Genomic DNA, 23033 nt, shown 5'->3' on the forward strand with positions numbered 1-23033 from the left:
GTTCCTATTCTCTAGAGGTCAGAACTGACAGGTTCCTTCCAGAGATTTGTTTGTATGTGTGCAAAGTACGTGTGTGTGGTAAAATTAAAGATGAAAATTTTGATTTTCTCTAAAGATACAAGGAATACACATTAGCTTATTCCATTTAATACATCTTTTTTTAATTTTTAAAAAAAATTTTTAAAAGATTTTATTTATTTATTTGACGGACAGAAATCACAAGTAGATGGAGAGGCAGGCAGAGAGAGAGAGAGGAGGAAGCAGGCTCCCTGCCGAGCAGAGAGCCCAATGTGGGACTCGATCCCAGGACCCTGAGATCATGACCTGAGCCGAAGGCAGCAGCTTAACCCACTGAGCCACCCGGGCGCCCCCCCCCCCATTTAATACATCTTTGATGTCTCATTCTTTTTCATCTCTCCTATTTGATAGGCGTTCATATTGTTTCCGGTTGCTATTACAGGCAGTGCTGTGGAGAATGCTTTAATATGCACAGGTTTTTTATTTTTCTCTGGAAGATAAATATTTAGTTTTGGAATAGTTAGATCAAAGGGATGTGTGTTCAAAATTCTATGGGTATTTACCAATTAATCTGAAAAAACTATACCAATTTATCTCCCGTATGAAGCCTCCCTCCCCACCCCTCTTTTTAAAAAGCAGCTTAAGAAATTTGAGGTCCTGAGAAATTAAATGACGTAACTGAATTAGGTATTGGTGGGTCAAGGTAGAACTCATATTTTAAACATTTCTTACATTGTTCTAGCCACCACATACCTCTTGACTCCTTTTAAATGCTTTTCTTAAAGAAAATTTTTTATGATTTTAAAAGTCATGAATTTGTATTATTAAAAAAATTGAAAATTAAATAAAAGGTGAAGGAAGATGGGGTGCCTGGGTGGCTCAGATCAAGACCTGCCTTCGGCTCAGGTCTTGATCCTGGAGTCCTGGGATTGAGTCCCACATTGTGCTCCCTGCTGGGCAAGGGAGTCTGCTTCTCCCTCTGACCTTTCCCCTCTCATGCTCTCTCACTCTCTCTCTCTCTCAAATAAATAAAATAAAATAAATCTTAAAAAAAAAAGGTCAAGGAAGAAAATTAAAATAAGAAATGCCTTGATGAGATAAATCACTATAGACATCTTATTGTCCTCATTAAAATTTAACATGTATTTTTACATTAAAATTAGAATCGCATAATAATAATGTTTTGAAACCTTTTCACTTGTCAATATATGGTAAACTTTTGCCCATATAAGCATTTTTTTTAATAACTTTTTTTTTTTTTAAGATTTTTTATTTATTTGGGACGCCTGGGTGGCTCAGTTGGTTAAGCGGCTGCCTTCGGCTCAGGTCATGATCCCGGTGTCCTGGGATCGAGTCCCACATCGGGCTCCTTGCTCTGCAGGGAGCCTGCTTCTCCCTCTGACTCTGCCTGCCTCTCTGTCTGCCTGTGCTCGCTCTCGCTCTCTCTGACAAATAAGTAAAAAAAAAAAAAAAGATTTTTTATTTATTTGACAGATCACAAGTAGGCAGAGGGGCAGGCAGAGAGAGAGAGAGGAAGTGAAGCAGGCTCCCTGCCAAGCAGAGAGCCCGATGCGGGGCTCGATCCCAGGATCCTGGGATCATGACCTAAGTTGAAGGCAGAGGCCTTAACCCACTGAGCCACCCAGGCGCCCCGCCCATATAAGCATTTTTTAAAAGATTTTATTTATCTGATAGAGAGATACACAGCGTGTGTGTGTGTGGGAGGCACAAGCAGGGGGAGTGGGAAAGGGAAAAGCAGGCTTTCTGCTGAGTAGGGAGCCTGACATAGGGCTTGATCCCAGGACCCTGGGCTCTGAGCCAAAGGCAGACGCTGAACAACTGAGCCACCATGTGAGGTTCCTCCATATAAACATTTTTACAAGTTATCTTTTAATGGATATACACTGTTTCACATTATGACTACACTGTGATTGTCCAATTATTGTTAGTTCTTTATAAACAATTTTTAAACCGTCATAAATATTGCTACAGTGAAAATCCTTATTGATAAATCCTTACATACAAGATGATTTTTTAAAATTGGAATGCTTGGTAAAAAATACGACTTGTTTTGGAAGGATTTTGACAGTAAAAATTGCCCTCTGGGATAGTTGTACCAATTTACATTTCTACCATTGACATTTTAAGCATTAGAAGCTTAAAAAATATCTGGGGCTGTCAAGGGTAAACTTACCAAAGTTGGAACCTGTGGTCATTGTGAGTGGGGGGCAGGGGGTGTGGCATTTGAATATAGAAATTTTTAAGCCTTAAAATATTGAGAGAAATTTCTGTAAAAGGTCAGAGGAACTTTGGACCCATTAATAGGTACTTTCATAGCTTTTAGTTATAAAGTACAGTGATATATGGAGTAATGCTGTTGCGCCTGCTATATCACAAAATATGAAGGCAAACATTTGCAGTAAAGGTCATATTACAGTTGACAACAATAGGAATAGCAAACATTGAGGGCTTAGTATGGACCTTGTAGATTATAAATAAATTAAACTGATAACTTGTTTTAAAAATCTGTTGGGCAGGATATTTCTTTTTTCTTCTTCTTCTTTTTTTTTTTAAAGACATGGAGGAATTTTTTTTTTTTAAGATTTTATTTATTTATCAGAGAGAGAGGGGGGGAGAGAGTGAGCACAGGCAGACAGAATGGCAGGCAGAGGCAGAGGGAGAAGCAGGCTCCCTGCTGAGCAAGGAGCCCGATGTGGGACTCGATCCCAGGACGCTGGGATCATGACCTGAGCCGAAGGCAGCTGCTTAACCAACTGAGCCACCCAGGCGTCCCTTTTCTTCTTCTTCTTAAAGATTTTATTCATTTATTTGACACAGAGAGAGATCACAAGCAGGCAGAGAGGCAGACAGAGAAAAGGGAGGGGGGAGCAAGCTCCCTGCTGAGCAGAGAGCCTGATGCGGGGCTCAATCCCAGGGCCCTGAGATCACAACCCTAGCCGAAGGCAGAGGCCCAACCCACTGAGCCACCCAGGCACCCCACTGGGCAGGATATTTCTTTATGAGAAGTCCATTTTAGCAGTGTTAAAACAAATTTTAGCACAATTAGGTGCTTATTATGCTAAGTTTCATTTAATCCTGTCATGGATGTGGTCATCCTTTCCAGATCTACAGGTGTCACAGTCCGTTTGAGGCAGGGTTTATGGGACTCCAACACCCAAGTTCAATCTCCAAGAGTATACCCACTCCGATCAATGGCCCTTACTGCTATCAGATGGGCCAGGGACAGATATTAAATAACTTTGATTTCCTGGTGTACATGTTGGGGCTTTCAATTCTGCTTCAGTCTTTTTGGTTAGGCAAGAGAAAGTTAGTTTGGTACAAGTTTGTCTTAAATGTCTCTCTAGTAAGTACATGTTAATTTATTCAGTAAAAAGAGAAGTATATCTAACTAGAATTTTTTTCACGCTGTTTGCTTTTTAAGGCATTTATTTTTATGGCTACCATCTATTTGTGGCATATGATAAGGATTTTGCACTTATGATAATAATGAAGCTTCTGGTTAAAATTCTTTTTTGTACTAAATTGTTTTAACAATTAAAAGTCACGTCTTTTCTATATTTTCCTTCCACTCAAAAATAACTCCTTCCATTTAGGTTCCTCTGCTCCCCCCCTCCCCTGTCTTAATCCCCTTTTCCGGCAAAAACTGGGAAGGCTCATTATTAGCAATTGTGGAGCAAGGCGTGGATATTATTTTTTATTTTATTTTATCTTTTTTAAAGATTTTTTTAAAAAAATATTTTTATTTATATGTTTGAGAGAGAGAGCACGCTTGTGAGCATGAGGTGAGGGAGGGAGAAGGAGGGGCGGGGGGGGGCGACAGCAGACTCCCCACTGAGCAGGGAGCCTGACGTGGGGCTCTGTCCCAGGACCCTGAGATCAAGACCTGAGCCAAAGACAGATTTTTTTTAAAGGTTTTTTTATTTATTTGACAGAGATCACAAGCAGGCAGAGAGAGGGGGAAGCAGGCTCCCTGCTGAGCAGAGAGCCCGATGTGGGGCTTGATCCCAGGCCTCTGGGATCATGACCTGCGCTGAAGGCAGAGGCTTTAACACACTGAGCCATCCAGGCACCCCCAAAGACAGATGTTTAATGGATTGAACCACCCAGGCACCCCTAAGATTTTATTTTTGAGCAAATTCTACACCCAGAATGGGGCTTGAACCTACAACCCTGAGACCAAGAGTTGCACACCCCGCCAACGGAGCCAGCCAGGTGAGCCAGCCAGGAAATAGACATGCCATAATCTGCTATAATTAGCCATTCTGACACAGCTACCATACCATTATTCTTTCCTGGTTTTTTCTCATGTGCATTTTTTCTAATGATTATAGTTAACATTCATTGAATATTTGTTATCGGTGCTATTCTTAATATCTTGCCTCTAATAACTTGTTTGATATTCTCAACTATTTTTTTTTAATTTTAAAGATTTTATTTATTTATTTGACACACAGAGAGAGAGAGATCCCAAGCAGGCAGAGAGACAGGCAGAGAGAGAGAGAGGCAGAAGCAGGCTCCCGGCTGAGCAGAGAGCCTGGTGCAGGGCTCAATCCCAGGACTGTGAGATCATGACCCAGGCTGAAGGCAGAGGCTTAACCCACAGAGCCACCCAGGTGCCCCGATCTTCTCAACTATTCTATGATATAGATAGCATTATCCCTATTTTTTGCAGATGAGGAAACTGAAGCATGGTGAGATTAAGAAACTTACTAGAAGAACTTGAATCCAGGGATTGGGCTTCTGAGCTTGGACCTTTCACCACTTATACTGTGCTGTTTCCCATACTTAGCTGTGTTTTGTTGCTTTTTAAGGCATTTATTATTTTATTATTTATTATTATTATTTTATTATTATTATTTATTTTAAGGCATATATTATGGCCTATAGTTTTTTTTTCTTTTTAACTAACCCTTATAAGTATTTTCCTCTTGCTAGTCCTCAGACTTTTTAAGAAATAACTTTATCTCAGTATAATTTACATAAAATTTAAATACACCCATTTTAAATATGTTCAGTTGATAAATTTTAATGACTGCCTATACCTAACCACCACTATAATTAAAATTCCCGGGGTGCCTGAGTGGCTCAGTAAATTAAATGTCTGCTTTCAGCTCAGGTCATGATTTCAGGGTCCTGGGTTTGAGCCCCACATCGAGCCCTACATCAGACTCCCACTCAGCAAGGAGTCTGCTTTTCCCTCTGCATCTTCCCTCTGCTCGTGCTCTCTTTCTCTTTCTTGTAAATAAATAAAATCTTTTTTAAAAATTTCCATTGCCCTAAAGTGTTCTCTCACGACCCTTTCAAGTTATTTCCTTTCCTACCCTCCACCCGACAAGCAGAAATCTGCTTTCTATAACTGATTTTTCTTTTTTTACTTCCTTTTCGACCCACAAATTTAGAAATTTGGAAATGTAATATTTAATTCCCAGAGTTTGTGAATTTTTCAGGATCTTTCTATTAGTTTCTAATTAATTTAACCATTGTGGTTAGAGAGCACACTTTATATGGTTTCAGTTCTTTCAGATTCGCTGAGTTTTGGTTTGTGGCCCAGAATGGAGGTCAGTGAACATCATTTAAAGGGCCAGATAGAAAATATTTCAGGCTTTGTACTCAATACCTGCACACAGGCTCAACTTCTCAACTCTGCTGTTGTAGCACAAAATACACAATATATGAATGGGAGTGTTGAAATCTCTAACTATGTTAAAGGCCTGTCTGTTTCTCCTTTCATTTCTGCCATTTTTTAAAGAAGATTTTATTTATTTATTTGACAGAGATTACAAGTAGCAGAAAGGCAGGCAGAGAGAGAGAGAGGAGGAAGCAGGCTCCCTGCTGAGCAGAGAGCCCAATGTGGGGCTCCATCCCAGATCCCTGGGATCATGACCTGAGCCAAAGGCAGAGGCCTTAAACCACTGAGCCATGCAGGTGCCCCTCTGCCAGTTTTTGCTTTATGTATTTTGGAGCTGTGTGGTTAGGTGCATACACTCTTAGGATTGTTATGTATTCTTGGTGGACCAGCTGCTTTATCATTATGTAATGTCACTCCTAGTCTAGTAACACCCTTTGTTCCAAAGTCTTCTTTTCCTGATAAACTTCTCTAGTTCACAGGATTCATACCCCCATACTGCCTGAGGTCTGTTTAATATATTTTGTCCAGTGTTCTAATTTTCTGAAGAGAATAGGTAAGTCTAGTCCCTATCATTCTATCATGGCTATAAGCAGAAGTCTGTAACTATCTTTTTTTTTTTCTTCCCATAACTGTCTTTTTAACAGATATACAAGCTGCCACCTGTGGTTGTACTTTTGTCCTATTAGTTATTCCCTTAACAAAAAGCAAAGACCACTTAGTTTACTTGCTTTTATCATTTTTTTCCATCATAAACAATATAATGACAATATAATGGCTATAGTCTCTCGCTATTTTGATTAGTTCCTTGGAGAGATTCCCAGAAAGTAGAATCACTGAATCAAAAATTGTAAACATTTTAATATATTTTGAAATATATTATCATTTATTTTCCAATATACCTTGCAATAGCTTTCCAAAATTACCAGTTTACAGTTCCATAGCTATATATGACATAAAATTTCACCAAAGTTACATACTTAAAAATGTATATCATTGCTTTAAAATTTTTTTTTGAATTCTTGAAAGGTTTCATGTGCTTTTATATGTATTCTTGTATTGTTTTTCTTTTTATCTGTTTGTATCTTTTGCTTATATGTCTACTAGGATGCCAGTATTTTTTTTTTTAAATAAAGATAAACTTATTTGTGGCAAATATTTTTTACAGTCTGTTGATTGCCTTTTAAGTCCTTTCAAAATGTAACTGTGTCTGTCCATCCATTGTGACTTCTACAGCTTGTAAGTTTTAGAAATCCTCTCCAGGTTTGATAAATATTTAATTATATTTTTTTTTCATTGAAAAATTATGTTGAAATTTTCATTCAACAAATATTTACCTATCACCTACGCTTAGCCAGTCATTATACTAGGTATTGAGAATATGGTAGAAACTAAAATAGAAATGATTTCTGATTGCATGGAACTAGGAGAGGGTGGATATTTGCAAGGGCTGATAATCTAATTCCAGCCTCCTACATGGCAGAAGAGAAGTCTGTTAATAAAGCACTCATGACACCTATTCTGTCATTTTTTTGGGGGGGGGGTGCAGTAGTGTGAGAGTACAGCTTGAACTGAATTTTTTCAAGTTGCCACCTCTTTATTACAATATTATTTATTGGATAGGCATTTCCACCCATTGATTTAAGGGATTTCATTATCTCTGTAATATAGAGATACTGTAAAGTATTTGTTCGGGAGTCAGGCTAACCTGTGTTTAGATCCTGGCTCTCCGTTCACTAGCCAAGTAACTTTGGACATGTTGCTTATCCTGTTTGAACTTTTGTTTCTTTGACTGTAAAGTAGGGTGGCAATATTAGCTATCATTGAACTACTGTGACAATTCAAAGTAAAGGGGTTAAACTTTTTGAAAAGGTACTGCATTATTCTTGTCAAGGGATTGTGATGAAAAATTGCTGTATACATGATAAAATGATGTTTCTTCTTAGGTGGAGGCAGAAACATAACCCAAAAAGCAGTGCTTGGTATGGAAATGAGTTGCATTAAGAAAAATCTCCTAAAAAGGGTCGTTTTCATGTATTTATTTATTTTTCTTCTGAGCAAGGTGCAAGCGTATCTACATCAGTGTTGGAGGGTGTGTTTTTTATCTTTAGCTCAGTGGAATTGAATTCCTAGCTCATGTAGGTGGATGGAATTTGTATGAGTCTGTTCAATTTAAGATTAAAAAAAAAATGGTTGCAGAACTCCGTGAAGGTCTTAGATCCCAACTTCCTCGTGTCTCTTAGATGCCTGGAGCATTACTGATCTCGGGCCTTGTTACACTTTGGTATCTTCTTCTTATCCCAATCTCGACTTCATATCTATTCATTCTTGCTTCTGACCTTGGTCATGGGTCTTGGCTAATTCAGCTCGTAGATACATAAGGATCCTTCTCTGGGTTTGTCTTCCTTTTCACACACCCAGGAGGTCCCCTTGCATGATTTACAAATTTATAGGGGGCAGAAGTAGCAGTGGGTGGAAGGAATACTGGGAAGGTGGAATGTAGTCTGGGGAGAGGGGGAGAGCCTCGGGTCCAGTGCTTGCTCACCTTGTGGTTCTCAGCTTGTCAGCAAAAGCTATGGGGGAGAAGGGGAATGTGAACTTCCTTTAATCCTAAAATGAATTTTTTTTTTCTTTTTCAGTCTTCCACTAGATTTTCAAATCTGATTTGCCCGTTGGTTGGCACCTCTCACCTTCACATGTCAATAAGAAAGAAACCATTTTGGGGAAAGTTTTCAAAGTGTTTGTAACTAACATAATTAGGAAGAAGTCTTAGAAGCCGTGGAGATTGGCAGCTATGCCGGGATGAAAATGGTTGTATTTTAAGCATGATGTCATTCCCTGAGCAAAGTGGAATAAGCCAGAAGGCAAATGTAGATAAGTATGCCCAATTTGTCTTAAAGTTCCAGAAACCCATTCAGCCTTACATCTGCTCAACTCTGAATGATTTTCAAGAAGAGAGAGACTTTTTGGCAAACTACATCTTTCCTCAGCTTAATGAGCTCTGCATTTCCCGGGGCACGTATTTCAAAGCTGTAGACCTGAGGTGTGCGGCCTTGATGGCTCCGCCGCCCTTACCCTCCAACCTGTTTAGACAGCATTCTTGTCTCCACGCCCAATGCCTGAAGCTCTGTCTCGACTATGTGAACAGCTGCTTTCCCTTTCTCATCTGCATGCTGGGTCAGACGTATGGGGACTTTCTCCCTGACCATGTGCCTTTACTGTTCTCCAAAGGAACTGACTTGTCAAGTTTATCCCCAATCGAGCAGAATCTCTATGTTGCTGCAAAAAATGGTTATCCTTGGGTCCTGGAGAATCCCAACTACAGTTTGACGGAGTTTGAGATCATCCAAGCGGCATTTCTGAATAAGTCTCAATTTCAGTATTTTTACTTTAGGACTGGACCCACGCTGCTGAAGACTTTAGATGAGGAAAAGGAGAGGCTGCTCTCAGACTCTCTGAATGATGAAGAAAAATTAAGGGTGGGCAAGCTTAAGGCCAAAATTATTAATAAAGGACTCCCTGTCCGATTTTATAAAGACCTCCACGAGTTGGGTGAGCTGGTTTTCAAAGACTGGTCAGTTGTGATAAAACAACTTTACCCAGCCACTTTCATGATCGAGCATATGGGTGAGTAACTATGGAGATACAGCTAAGTGTCTTATCGACATAAAGTTAGCGTGTTTTGCATGTCTTCCTTGTAAGAAGACTTTTGCAATGATTGAAAATATTCTGTAAGCATTTAAAGTTGTTACTATATTTCTGTAACGTGCGTTTCTCCATTTGAAGATTTTTGAAACTGGAAATAAGAGCAAATAAAGGGTCATGGAAGATTATTTAGGAATTCCAGGAGCTCGGAGAAGGTCTCAAATATCTGGCAGTTAAGGCAATAGATCTAGAGCAGAGCTTCTCAGCCCCAGCTGGCTGCCCCCCCCCCCCCGCCATGGGACATTTGGCCTCGTCTGAAGTCATTTTGGTGTCAGAGTTGGGGGAGTGCTCCTGGCACCTTTGTGGGTGGAGGTCGGGGTACTGCTAAACATCCCTCACCCTTACTGCTCAGTAGTCCGTGGACCCGCAGCGTTGGCATCACCTGGGAGTTGATAGAAAAGCATTCCAGGTCCACTGAATAAGGGAGTAGATTTTAATAAGATGACCAGGGGAGTTGCATACACATTAAAGTCTGAGGAGCACAACTTGCCATCCTGCCTCTAAATGAAGTGATTACATTTATATTTGAAGGTAGCGTCTTGCAGACACAGAAAGGGCAGAGCAATATTAGAGTATGGCAGAGATTTTTCACCATTTTGGGTCTGTCTTTGGGATGCCCTTAAAAGTATATAAAAAATAGGATGTTTATGTGCATATGTGTGTTGGGGGGTGGGTAAGAAGATGGCCTGTGTCTTTGATCAGATTCTCAGAAGGTTCCATGACCCAGAAAAGGTTATGAATTACTGTTGCAAGGGCCCCATTAACGTGAGATTGCAAAGTGATGGCAGGTGGTGCATTCCCAAATGCTCTCAGGGGCCTTATGGCAGGGAGCAGGTGGATCTTGGTGAACTGAGCAGGACAGAGTTGACTCACCTAAACTCATTCGAATGCAGGGTTGGTGGGGAAGGAGGCGGGTGGCGAAATCCCACTGGTGCTGATCAACTCTGCCTACAAGCCAAATCATTTTGGAGTCCTAGAAAAGAATAGTGTGTCAATCATAACTCTTTGGGTTGTAGGTGACTCAAATTGCCTGAAACAAAAAGGGAATTCATTTGCTTATATAACTTTAAAGCCTAGGATTAGGTCTGGTTCAACTCAGGCTTAAGCAGTGGGTCAAACGGTATGACTTGCCCTGGTTTCTTACTGTTTATCAGCATAGCTCTGCCGTCCTGATACTGCCTCAGTTCCTTGCTCCTTCATCATGGAAGGAAGATGGCTGTAATAGCTCCACGTTCAAGTCCAGCAGAAGTGGCTCAAAGTCCTAGCATCGAGTCTTTTTGTCTCTGATTAGCCTGACTGGGACCATATGCTCGTAACTGGTTAAATCCCTGGTGCCAGGTGATGCTCTGATTGGCTAATCCTGGGTCAGATGCCCCGTGGAGCTGGAGGTGGAGTCAGACCCGCTGGAAGAACGTGAATTGAGAGTCAGGACAGGTGGGACACTGGATGGTGATCTGCAGCTGTTAAGGAAACTAGAGTAGGTGAATGGGTGTTGAGTGCCCCCAAAATATCCTGAACATTTACTACAAGCTTGGAGTTTTGGAATGTCTAGGGACACTCATGTTCTCAGACCTCAGATTTTTCAATTCCTAGATGTGTGTAACTCTGAGCAAACGACAATATTGGCAAGCTGTCGTTTCTTCTTCTACATAATGAGTTAACATTCACCACCTCGAGAGTAATAATGTGTGTAAAATAACTAAAAGCCATGTCTGACGCGCGTGAGGCACAAAGTAAATAGCTGATGGGAACGATAGCAACAAATGAGTTCTGGAAGAACAGATGATTTGGCTAACGCTCGAAATATGATGATTAGTGATATTCTTTGACTAATCTCAGTCTGAACTGCATGTATAGATCAATACTTCCTAATGTGTTCAAGAATCAAGTCTGTCCAATTATCTTTTGATCTCTCTGATGGATGGTGGGGTCTTTGGGAGTAGGGAGGGAAAAAATGAAACAAAATGGGATTAGGGGAGGGATGGGACAGGGGAGGGAGACAAACCTTAGGAGACTCTTAATCTCAGGAAACAAACTGAGGGTTGCTGGAGGATGGGGGGTTGGGAGAGGGTGGCTGGTGATGGACATTGGGGAGGGTATGTGCCATGGTGAGTGCTGTGAAGTGTGTAAGACTGATGATTCACAGACCTGTACCCCTGAAGCAAATAACACATTATAGGTTAAAAAAAAAAAAAAAAAAGAATCAAGTCTATTTGGGTTAGAGACGGGATATTTCTCCATAGTATTCTCCTTAGCCTTTGATTTTAGTTATTACTGGAAAAAATAGCTTTAGACTTTTGTATAACATGTGGACTAAATGTGTGAATTAGAAGTTACAGAATGGATATATTATTTAAAAAAGGGCTTTAGAAAGAAGTGCTATATTATTTTTCTTTTGTATCTTTGATACCCTTTTACCACCCAGGGAGTTCCAAAATCTGATGGGGGTGGAGGATGGGTAACAAAAGGATATTTGGGAAGCCAGTGTTTATTGTAAGGCAATGTGGAGCTATTGCTCCTCTTAACTCATAGAAACAATGTCTGAGTTCCTTGAAGATATTTAAGATTAATGGGTAAGGTTCAGGTTTACCTCAAGAGACCCATTAGACTGTGGGATCATTCTCAATTCTAAGATCTTGAAATTTGAAGCTGACTTTGGCCAGATTGTAGGTCTTCCAGGTCTCTTTGGCTTTAACTAGAACCAGAGGGCAACCCAGTTAACTGTGGAGGTACAAGGGGAGTATCTCGGGAACCTACCTGGCATTCATTTTCTTGTATAACATCCTCCCTCCATTAAAAACAAAAAACAAAACCCTGAGGATATAAGTCTCTCCAGAGACAGAAGGGCATTTTGGCAGTCCAGAACACCTTGACTTTAATTAAACTGCACGTTTAGAATTACAGTAAATTGAAACTGGAAGGAATCACTCAGAGATCCAAGTGTCTAGTCCTGCCCTTTAGTTCACCAGAGAGTTTAAGGGGCTTGCCCAGTGGCAGAGTTACATCCGTACCCATGGTTGTCATTGCATTAGGGCATTTTGTCCAAAAATATGCCCCACTCTCCCAACCCCTGCCATGAATACACTTACATACATTTGCTACAAGATTGAATTAGGTAACTTCATACTAGATAACAATCTAAAAAGATGAGGGGAGGTATGCCACAAACCCAGTTTTTTATTTATTTTTTTTTTTTGCTCTTGTTATTCCCAGGTCAAGAAATAACTTGGAAACCTAAGTAGGATTTCATATACAAATAAATAAGATTAAATTGCTTGCCTGTTGTTTGCTTTCATTAGAATATGAAACAGGCTGTGAAATACGATGCCAGCAGAGGGAGAAGGTGCTAAGGATCCAGACGGGGAGATACCTTCCTGGGCATTTATAATAACCATATGTAGTGGAAAATGTGAAACAAATGTAAGGTCCTAAAACTTCTCTTTCTGTCTATCAAGACTATAAGCACAACTTTGAACGTTTCTATCATGAAGAGTTTACTGAGAAGTGCAAGCAAGTGTTTGTAATTTCCAAGGAATCCAATAGAACCTTTGAAATCTTGGAAAGATTTGCCTTAAAGGATGTGGGACTTGATTGTAACAGCGCTGCACCTGGTTCCAGCTTGGACTCTCTTCTCAGGTAAGATGTCAAGAAATCTCAAGCCTTTTTAGGCTTGAGCAAAATAGCCTGACTTGAGTAAATATGATCCCTCAAATTTCAGCTGTCTTCCCCACCTCCCTTTTTCTATGCCCCAAATTCCTGCAGGAGTGCCCCCGAAAAGCCACCCTTGGTTTGGAATTCCCTTATCAGATGCCAGTCTGCCTTTGCAAAGTTTTCATGACTATTTCACTTCCTTTCTTCCAGTCTCCTCAAGGAGATGATAAACTCTGGAGGGCAAAGCGTATGTCTCCTGCTCCACCCCACCCTGCTCTAAGTTGGTCAAAGTGATTCTTGACAATGATGAAATGACTTTAAGGAGAAGAAATCAGATCAGAAAATATGAATAATGCATTTTTTACAGTGTTATATAATTTACAAAGCATTTCCACATACATCATCAGCTCATTTTTAATTACATTGAGATATTCAGCTCACACTATTGTTTGTGTTTGTGTTTGGAACGGAATGATCTTACCAATGTATGCACTCATTGTTGTATCAGTGTCCTCCATATCAAAACCCCTGTTTTCCCTCCCCACCCCCACTGCGGGGTAGAGCTACCAACAGCTTTGTGGTTCTGGGAACGCGTGCCAAGAGGAAGACAAGTTATTTGGTTAATACAACATAGAGCCCAGGCAAGGCTTTAAAAACGTAACAGGGGTTTGAATATATAGGTCATGCGTTTAAAAAAAAAATCATAGATTTGAATAGGCAAATCCATAGAGACAGAAAGTAGGTTAGTAGCTGGCAGGTTAGGAAAGAAGAGGAGAAACAGGAAATGATGGGTCTGGAGTTTCTTTGGGGGTGCTGAAAATGGTTTGTAATTAGTAGTATTTGTACAACCGTGTGAATACAGTGAAAACCACTGAGTTGTACACTGTAAAATGGTGAGACTTGGGTACGTGAATTAAATCTCACGTAAGTTGTAATTTTGCATATTTCAGAGGAGATGAGAAATTTGAAGGTTTTTATTGCAAGATACAAGTCCCAACTGTGCCCAATTAAATACAATAATGAAACAAGCCCTTTGAAATTAGCTGTGTGGAAACAGGACTTTGACATTTGGAAACAATGCTTTGTACTGTAAGTTCCCGAGTCACATGTAAGAGGTAACAGAGAGGGGTGTTCTTTTGAAGTTTGAAAGCATTGTCCTAACAACTGACCATCTAGAACAATACCCATAGATTTCTTTGCACTGTTTTCATTTTCTATTTGTTCTTAAGAAGAACTCATTCGGACCCTGGCTTAATTATGTCGATGGATTATATTTGTATTTTTGCTTCATTGACTTTACTTGCTAAGAGCCAAGGAGTATTCTAGACATAGGGAACGTAGTAGTGAACAAAGAGACCAAACTCCCTGCCTCCACAGAGCTTACATTATGGAGCTAGGCAACACACATGGCAAATATGGAAAACATGTAATGGTTCACTGCCTTTAGTGCTATGGAGCAAAATATAAAACCTTGGCTAATCCTGGAAGCAGGTGAGGAAGCGAGCTATGCAAACACGGATTGGACAGGCATTCCAGACGGAGGGAACAGCAAGCACAGAGGTCCGGAGGCTGGAGGAATGGCAGGGAGGCCAGGCAGCTGGAAGGAAGTCAGGGCTGTAGGGAGGGTGGTAGGGAATGAGGGTGGATGTGTCATGGAGAGGGGGAGGGTGTGGGTCTTGTCTGGTCTCACAGGTCCATGTAAGGAGTTGGGCTTTTTGCTACTTTTACCACAGAGCAGTGACATATGTCACCTATCTGGACAAGCTCACTCTGGCTACTTGACTGAGGAGAGACCAAAAGAGGACAAAGGTAGAGGTAGGACACCAAATCGGATTCTGCCATTCAAATTTGATGGCGAAGTAATTAAAGCAATAACACATCGACTCCTAATTCATCATAATGGAGGTGGAATTCTCATGGAGTAATTTCTATTAAATGATCCTAACCTGCTTTAATTTTCCTATTTTATTTTATTTTAAAGATTTTATTTATTTATTTGTCAGAGAGAGCAAGAGAGAGAGCGCGCACACAAGCAGGCAGAGAGCCGGGCAGAGACAGAGGGGGAAGCAGGCTCCCTGCTGAGCAAGAAGCCCGATATGGGATTCGATCCCAGGACCCTGGGATCATGACCTGAGCTGAGGGCAGCGGCTTAACCGACTGAACCACCCAGGCATCCCTAGGTTTCCTATTTTAGTGGATCTTTAGGCTGATAGCCCTCTTGCTTTGCCCCACCCCAATGTCAGGCTTATTTATTTGATTTCATGCACTCATTCAACAATTTATGATCAGTTACACTGCCAGTCACAAGCTACTAGTGAGTAAGGTAAGCCTGCTAACTGCCTCTGTGAATCTTCCATCCATAAAAAAATCACGAGAACCATGCTTATTAAACCACAAATGTGTAAGCAACAGGGTTGGAGTCTATATGTAGTGATACCAGTGGACCTGGGATTCCTCTGCATATCTGGAAATTCTTCACTACAAAACTTAAGCAACGGGACAGGTTATACTGTGCCCATGCCTGTTCAGAGAAATCACGTTTCTGCAGTTCTACGAGCCAAAACACCCTGGGAGAGGAGCAGGCGATGTCTTAATGAGTTACTAACAATTGTAATTTCCAAAGTCATGGTAATCAGGGTTCATGGGAATCCCTGGCATACGGATGCTTCTGTTTCTTATCCTCTGATGTGATGTTCAATGGAGGGCCACTTGGGTGATGGTGGCTCTGACCCAGGGAAGGGCTAAGCAAGGCAGCTGTAGGGGCAGTAGACTGATGTAGAAGAGCCTCCTTCCCTGGGCCTTTGGGCAGGTTGGGCCCTTGATGAACCCCAGGTTAATGCGGGACGACCCTAGGACCTGTGTAGCTGGAAGGGCCTTCCAAGGTTACCATCTCTCTCCTGTTCTAATTTTACACAGGACAGAGCTAAACCCCAGAGGGAAAATAATTTACTTGGAGCCAACTGAGGCCAAAGTTGAGACTAGAATTTCATATCTCTTAGAGACGCAGGAAATTTTTTTTCCCTTCCTCCCTCCCTCCCTCCATTTGTAAATATTCTTGACTACATTTTGCCCCTTTATTTTTTTCAGAATAAATCCTCTTCCAGTTTACAAGTCCATTTTGCTCTTGTCTGGAGAACGTGGTTGTGGGAAGTCTACTCTGATCGCCAACTGGGTGAATGATTTCAAAAAGAAATATCCCAGCATGTTGATGATCCCTCATTTTGTGGGCAGCACTTGTGAGAGCAGCGACATCATGTCCGTGATACATTACTTCATCACAGAATTGCAGTACGAAAACTACGGTACTGGAACCAAGCCTTTAGCTTTGACGAATTTTTGTTAGAGATTAGATATTCCGTCTGCTGTTCCAGTAGCTGTTTTCATCTTGTTCTGGTGTAAACCCTGTATTGTCTCGCTTACGTGATCTACCCACCTCTTTCCCTCACAGAATTCAATTTCCTTCTTTCTTTTTCTTCCTTCATTCTTTCACCAAATGTTAGTTGAGCACCGTTACGTGCCAGAGCACTAGGCAGCGGGGATGCGAGAGTCAACAAAATGAACAAAAGTCCTTACCCTCATGGTGCGTTTATGTTATTGGGGTGAGGGAGACTAAGAGTTCACCGACTAAAAACGTAATACAGAATGTGGGATGTAAGTTCTATGAGGGAAAACAAAACAGAGCAAGAAGGGAGGCAGCGTGTGGTGTGTGTCAGAACTGTTAGGTTTTGAAAGTTCTGGGAAAGTCTCGCTGAGAAGACATTTGAATACATACTGGAAGGAGGGAGTCAAGCAGGTACCTCAGGGATAGCATTCCAGTCAAGGGAAGCAAGGACAAGGCCTCCGTGACAGGACGTGCCTCCCAACTATCGCTCCTCCTGTTTGATTCCGTCCCTATTTCTCGAGCGTGTTCGTTTACTCACGTGCTTGTTACTCACTTGTGACTGAGTACTGATTGGTTGCTTGGTCTGTGACAGACACTGCCCTGGGTTCTGGGGATGTCTGCCTCAGGCCGGTAAGGACATGGCTCCCACAGATAGGATGTTCTCGTTGAGGAAGTAATAAACGCCATGCAGATTGGTGTGGTAAGGGGGTGGGTGCTCACTAGGTTGAGCGGTGTAGGCCTGCGTCTCTGTATTAGAATAACTCTAGCTGCGGTGACAGCTAAGTCCCAGTTCAGTGGCTTCTCGAATGAAGTCTTTTTTCGCTCATGGAACAATCCAGTAAGGGGATCTTAGGTAACAAGTGTCTCTCCTCCATGTGGTGATTTGGGGACACAGGCCTTGTCCCTCTTGAGGCTGTGTAATCCCCTAGGGCCTCAGAGTCCTTTGCCTTTGGTTAGAGGAAGAGGAAAAAGAGGGGAAAAGGCACACCTGTTCCTTTAAATTGCTGGCCTGGCAGTGATGCAGATCACTTCATGTGTCATTCTTTTGGCAATAACTTGGCCACCATGGGCCTACATGGCCACACTGAGGGTCAAATGGGGACAAAATGCTGACTCTATCCCAGAAGGGGGAGCATGGACTTATCCTTAAGTAGCTCTCTGCTATACTCTGTGGAGCTCTCACAGACACGGAGTAGCTAACCACATGGAGATTAAAATGTTACAGGCAGAGAGAACAGTTAAGGTAATACAGGTCCTAAGCCAGAAACAAAGGTGAGTTGGAAAGAAAAGCAGGTCAGTGTGGCTGGCAGGGGAGCCCTACCAGACGGAGCAGAAGGCGAAGACCAGACCACTTCGGGTCTTGGCTTTTTTGCACAGAATGCTAGGTTCAGATTCTGTTGAGTACAGTGGGAGGGCAGTGGAGGATCTTGACCAGGTGAGTGGCTCGAATGATTGATACTTGGAAAAGATCTGTCAGTCTGATGTATGGAAAATGGATGTAGGGAGCAAGTGTAGAGGCTCATTACAGGCTATTGCAATGGTCCCAGCAAGTGATGGGGGTTCTTTGGGGAGGGCAGTAGCGGAGGAGCTGGAGGGCTTTCATTGGACTGAGTCTCCTGAGGAACTAAATGTGGAGCTTGAAGGTCAGGAGGTATTGAGGATACCTTTGGGAAGTAAGACAGATGGTGAGGGCTGTGAACTGAGATGGGACATTATCAGTGGGGTGGGGACAGCACGTTTTGAGGGCAATCAAAAGAGTTCTGCTTTGGATGAGAGCTAGCTAATATACAAGGTGTGCATGGGGAATGGTAACAATTATGTGGGATCTACCTCTGTTCTAGGAGCAGCCGGGGAGCCCAACTGCTACTTATTAGCTGTGTGAGCTTCTGTGAGTTATTTTAACTCACGGTGGTCCGTGTTCCTGTTTGTAAAATGTGGATAATAGAAGAAATGTCTTGTAGGTAGTTGAGAAGATTAACTAAGGTAAAGTATGAAAAATAAAGACACTTAGCCCAGTGCTTGGCATGGAGTAAGCCCTGATAAGTATCAGCTATTATTATTATTGGCTGTCTGCTGTGTATTTGCGTATCTGACTCTGCCCATTTTAGGGAACTCATCTCTTCTTACGTGGGGCTTGTACCCAAGCGTGCATTTGGGTATTGAGTGGGTATGTGGGTCCCAGAATGAGTTTTGATGGACGTGTATTATCTCTATATGATGGGCCAGATATCTGAGCTCCTTTGTGTGCATGTGTGTGTATGTGTGTGTGTGTGTGTGTGTGTGTATCTGTGCACAAGTAGGCGCGCGGGCATGAGTCCTCTGCGGTTGCATTCCCCAGGGCGTGGAACTTGGGTAAAATAAAAATCAGTAGCAGCAGGTGCGACTTGTTCTAGAGGACAACCACCCATCCCACTCAGCCACAGCCCCAGGGGAGTTCAGTCTGGCCAGGCTGAGAAGATGAACTCCACCGAAGAAGCCCAGTTACGATTTTATTCCCAAAGCGAATTGTGATTTTAATGAGTGTATTTTTAGATGCTGAAAGCTCCTGAGAAAAACAACTGCTGTTTTCAAAACAAACAGATCTTGAGGTTGACAGTGCAGAATCCATTCAGGAACGGCCAGTGACTAGCAAACCCTCAGTGGCACCTTGTGTCCCTGAAAGGAGGCCCCCACCTCACAACCAGCCCAGGGCCAAGGGCAAGGGCTGTGCTTCTGCACTAGGCCCTCCTTCGTCTTCCAAGCCGGAGCTGCTGCTTGCTGGCTGTGTGCTCTGGGGCAGTTTGCTTAAGCTACGTGCGCCCCAGTTTCTCCTCTGAAGACGGGGGTGGGACTAACAGTGCCTACGTCAGGCTGTGTGAGGAGTGGGAGATTCTGCAGGTTAAATACTGAGAAGAGTCCCTGGCACACAGTCCCCGTTAGTGTGATTGTGTGATTGTGTTGTTGCGGTGATGATGATGGTGACGAAGAGTGAGTGGTCCTCCCTGAGCTAGAGAAAGAGGCAGCGAGCAGGGGACTGCTAAGGGAAACAAGAAACTTCTATTCAGTAGCTAGACTCGGGGAGGGAGCAGCAATGCAGGATTTGCAGGGGAGCCCAGCCAGGGCGGAGGCTGAGGGGAAGCACCGCGCTCCGTTTTAGCCTCTGCAGCCGGGAAGCTGGGCTACGCCTGGGTGCGAGGATGCAGGCAGGAGAGGGGGAGCCGCGGCCGAGAACACAGCTGGCGGGAGGTCAAGGGCTTGGGGGCACATTCAGCTTCTTTGCAGAGCGGTTCCCCAGGGCCGCCTGCCTCCGCGGGGTGCAGTCGCAGCTCCTGCGAGCGCCCTCTTTAGAAGGGACCCCCGACACGTGCCCTGTGAAGTTCCGGTTTCTGCTGCTCGGTCCTCGCCTCTGCTTGCCGGGATAGAGGAATCTTGCAGCGAGAACTGCCCGGAGCCCGCTCTCCCCACTCCCACGCCCCTCGCCTGCCGCTGATGTTCTGTGACGTGCTTCGCTGAAGGTCAGGGGAGAGCGGCTGACTTTCTTTCTTTCTTTTCTTTTCTTTTTTTAATTTATTTTTTATTTATTTTCAGCATAACAGTATCATCATTTTTGCACCACACCCAGTGCTCCCTGCAATCCGTGCCCTCTATAATACCCACCACCTGGTTCCCCCCCCGCCCCCACTTCAAACCTCTCAGATTGTTTTTCAGAGTCCATAGTCTCTCATGGTTCACCTCCCCTTCCCATTTCCCCCAACTCCCTTCTCCTCTCCATCTCCCCCTGTCCTCCATGCTATTTGTTATGCTCCACAAATAAGTGAAACCATATGATAATTGACTCTCTCAGCTTGACTTATTTCACTGACTTTTTTGTTTACATGTTTCCTCCTGTTACCCCCACAACCCCCGGGGCAGCCCGAAGAACAATGAGTTCTATTTACTGACTCTGCTTTCTGAGTGCTGGCTCTGTACTAAGGACTTTATCAGCGTCGTATTTAGTTGTCAGCAGCCAGCACTCTCTCCACAGATGCACAGACGGGGCATGTGTGGGCACAGCCCAGGTTCAGACTCAGGTCTTCACCCAGCTCCAGACCCCTCCTCCTTTGTACTGCTCTGTCTTGCCTCCTTGAACCAACAGAGGGACACTTTGCTTTTTGAGTGATTTCCATCGGGTTCTCTCCTAGCCTCAGTTCCCCAGAGTCTGCACTCAAATTGGTGATGTGGAATGGGCAGAAATACGAGCAGGACTTCTTGGTAGGGCTTGCTAAGCCTTGTGCCCTAAGCCCTAGGCCTGGCTGACTTGGGGTCATGGGTTCGAGCCCCACATTGGGTATAGAGAGTACTTAAAAATAAAATCTTTAAAAAAATAATAAAGAGCACCCTCCCAGTGAGAGCCTAATAGAGGCCTTCCTCCTTTACCTCTAACTTTGACCAAGTGGCAAGGACAGCCCCAGTCCCATTGTATTCTAGTTTGTGTGGGTGTCTCCTTGCAAAGACTGAGCTTGGCATCCTGGAGATCCTGTTATTATATGTGTTACTGTATCCCTTACAGTCCTGCGGGTGCACGGAGCCATGTCTATTTTTTTTTCCCCCACTGTGGCACAGAAAAGTTTATTTTTCCAAACAAGAGAAAAAGCTTAGCTTAAAAATAATAAACATCATACTCATGCATATAAACATCAAAAATAACATATGTGTTTGAACCATGTCTATTTTATTGGATATTGTCCCACTCTGTGCCTGACACAGAGCCTGACTAATAGAGAAGGTTCTCAGTAAATCCTTATTGAATGGCAAGAGATTAACACTGCCCTAGACGGAAAAAAAAAAAAAAAAAAAAATCAATCACTAAGTCCTTTTGTTACAGGGTATTTTGAAATTGTATCAATCAACTTTTTTTCCTCTCCCCATAAATTTACCTATCCTGACTGGGTCTTCCAACACTTGAGATGTCACCATTTAAATTAGGCAATAGGCCACTGTCACTGAGTAGAGATAGTTTGACACTAACAGAATAAAGAGACATGTTTAGGATCATTTTCCACTCCTAGTAATTCTGACTATCTCCAATATTATTTTGAGGAAAAAATCATTTGAATCACCCCCAATGGGATTTTTAAAACACTGAACCCATGCTTTCCTTTGTGTATACAGTTATCAACCTGTGGGTGTCCTCTTTGAGGGGTTTTCCCCCCCTTTTTTGTCTGGGGTTATTTTTTTTTTGCTGTTTATTCTGAATGATATTATGCTTTATGATTATCAGGCTGTGTGTATTTCCTGAGGTTCATGTAGTTCCGTTTTGTGTCTTAGTGTCCACCAGCTTCACGCAAGAGGTGAGCAGTGCGTGCCCTCTGCTTATGACTGCTGGTGAACCGTACGCGGTGGTAGCGACCCATGCAGCTTGAAAACTCAAATGGAGTGGTCTTTAAATGATGATGTGTTACCTGAAGGAAAACTATTAGCAAATTGGTGTTTTTAAAGCTCCCATTGATTTGTGTTCAAGTTTCTTCACCTTCCTAGGCCTGTGTCCTCACCTACGAAATGAGGATTTGGACTAGACTACGTGATTTCCAGAATCCCTCCTGCTCTAAACTTCAGTTACCTAAGGCCTAGAGTCTTGATATTGCCCATACGTTAAAGATTTGGGGGAAAAAAAAATTCCCCAAATACCCGGAAGGATGAAAGCACCAAGATTAAATGTTCTCTTCCCATTCTTGAAAAATATGTTTTATTGTGTGCCACAAGCACAAACCATCTTTATTTTTTTAAAGACATATTTTAAAAATTATCTCTACACCCAACTTAGGACTTGAACTCATGACCCTGAGACCAAGAGTTGCACATTCCCTTGACTGAGTCAGACAGGTGCCCCTATCTTTTTTGATTCCTTCTCCTCCTTTATGTCTCACATTCATATACAACCTTCAGGTCATTAATTTTATGGCCATTTGCTAATATAAAAATATATTTAAAAATCAGTATGTCCAGTTGTAAGATAAGTGCTGGGAATATTATGTATAGCATGGTGACTATAGTTAATAACACTGTATTGCACATTTAAAACTGGGTAAGAGTACGTCTTAAAAATTCTTATCCCCAAAAATGTATTAGTTTAAAATTCTTTTCAAAAAAAATTTTAAGTAGGCTCCATGCCCAAGATGGGATTTGAACTCACAAACTTGAAATTAAGAGCCACATACCCTATGACTGAGCCAGCCAAGTGCTCTGAAAAAAATGATTTTGTATCTGTCTGGTGCTGAATGGTAACCAGACTAATGGTGGTGATCATTTTGTAGTGTATACAAATATCGAATCATTATGTCGTATGCCTGAAACTAATATAATATTATATGTAATTTCTACCTCAATAACAAGAAGACCCATGCTACCCTCTACTCCAATGTAAAAGAGAAAGATAAAGTAGTTTATTATAAAATAACATGTTCTTCAATATATAAGTGCTCAGTGATGATTTCGGCGGAGGCCACAGTGGATTAGGCAGGTGCCTGGCTCTCTATGGAAATGACCGTGGAAGCAATAGATGTCGGGCGGACTGGCCCAGGTGTGTTATAGTCAAGGTTCGAGCATCATGAGTGATATTCCTCTCAGGGTTGTGATTTTCTGAAGTGGTGAAAAAGTCTTGGTATCATTTCA

At 42.4% G+C, this 23033-nt stretch overlaps 1 protein-coding gene across 6 annotated transcripts in view; it reads left to right on the forward strand.

The window, feature by feature from the left end:
• Nucleotides 1–23033, forward strand: part of LOC309868906 (putative tetratricopeptide repeat protein 41) — a 40927-nt gene that overhangs the window by 5203 nt on the left and 12691 nt on the right. For all 6 annotated transcript variants that reach the window (XM_082739062.1, XM_082739066.1, XM_082739064.1 and 3 more), the window contains exons 2-4: nucleotides 8305–9292; nucleotides 12826–13006; nucleotides 16109–16323. In XM_082739062.1, the coding sequence (XP_082595188.1) occupies nucleotides 8491–9292; nucleotides 12826–13006; nucleotides 16109–16323 (1198 nt within the window). In that variant the 5' untranslated portion in view covers nucleotides 8305–8490. The remainder of the gene's footprint in view (nucleotides 1–8304; nucleotides 9293–12825; nucleotides 13007–16108; nucleotides 16324–23033) is intronic.

Source organism: Mustela nivalis (assembly GCF_964662115.1).
Source record: "Mustela nivalis genome assembly, chromosome: 7".
NCBI classification, from domain to species: Eukaryota; Metazoa; Chordata; class Mammalia; order Carnivora; family Mustelidae; genus Mustela; species Mustela nivalis.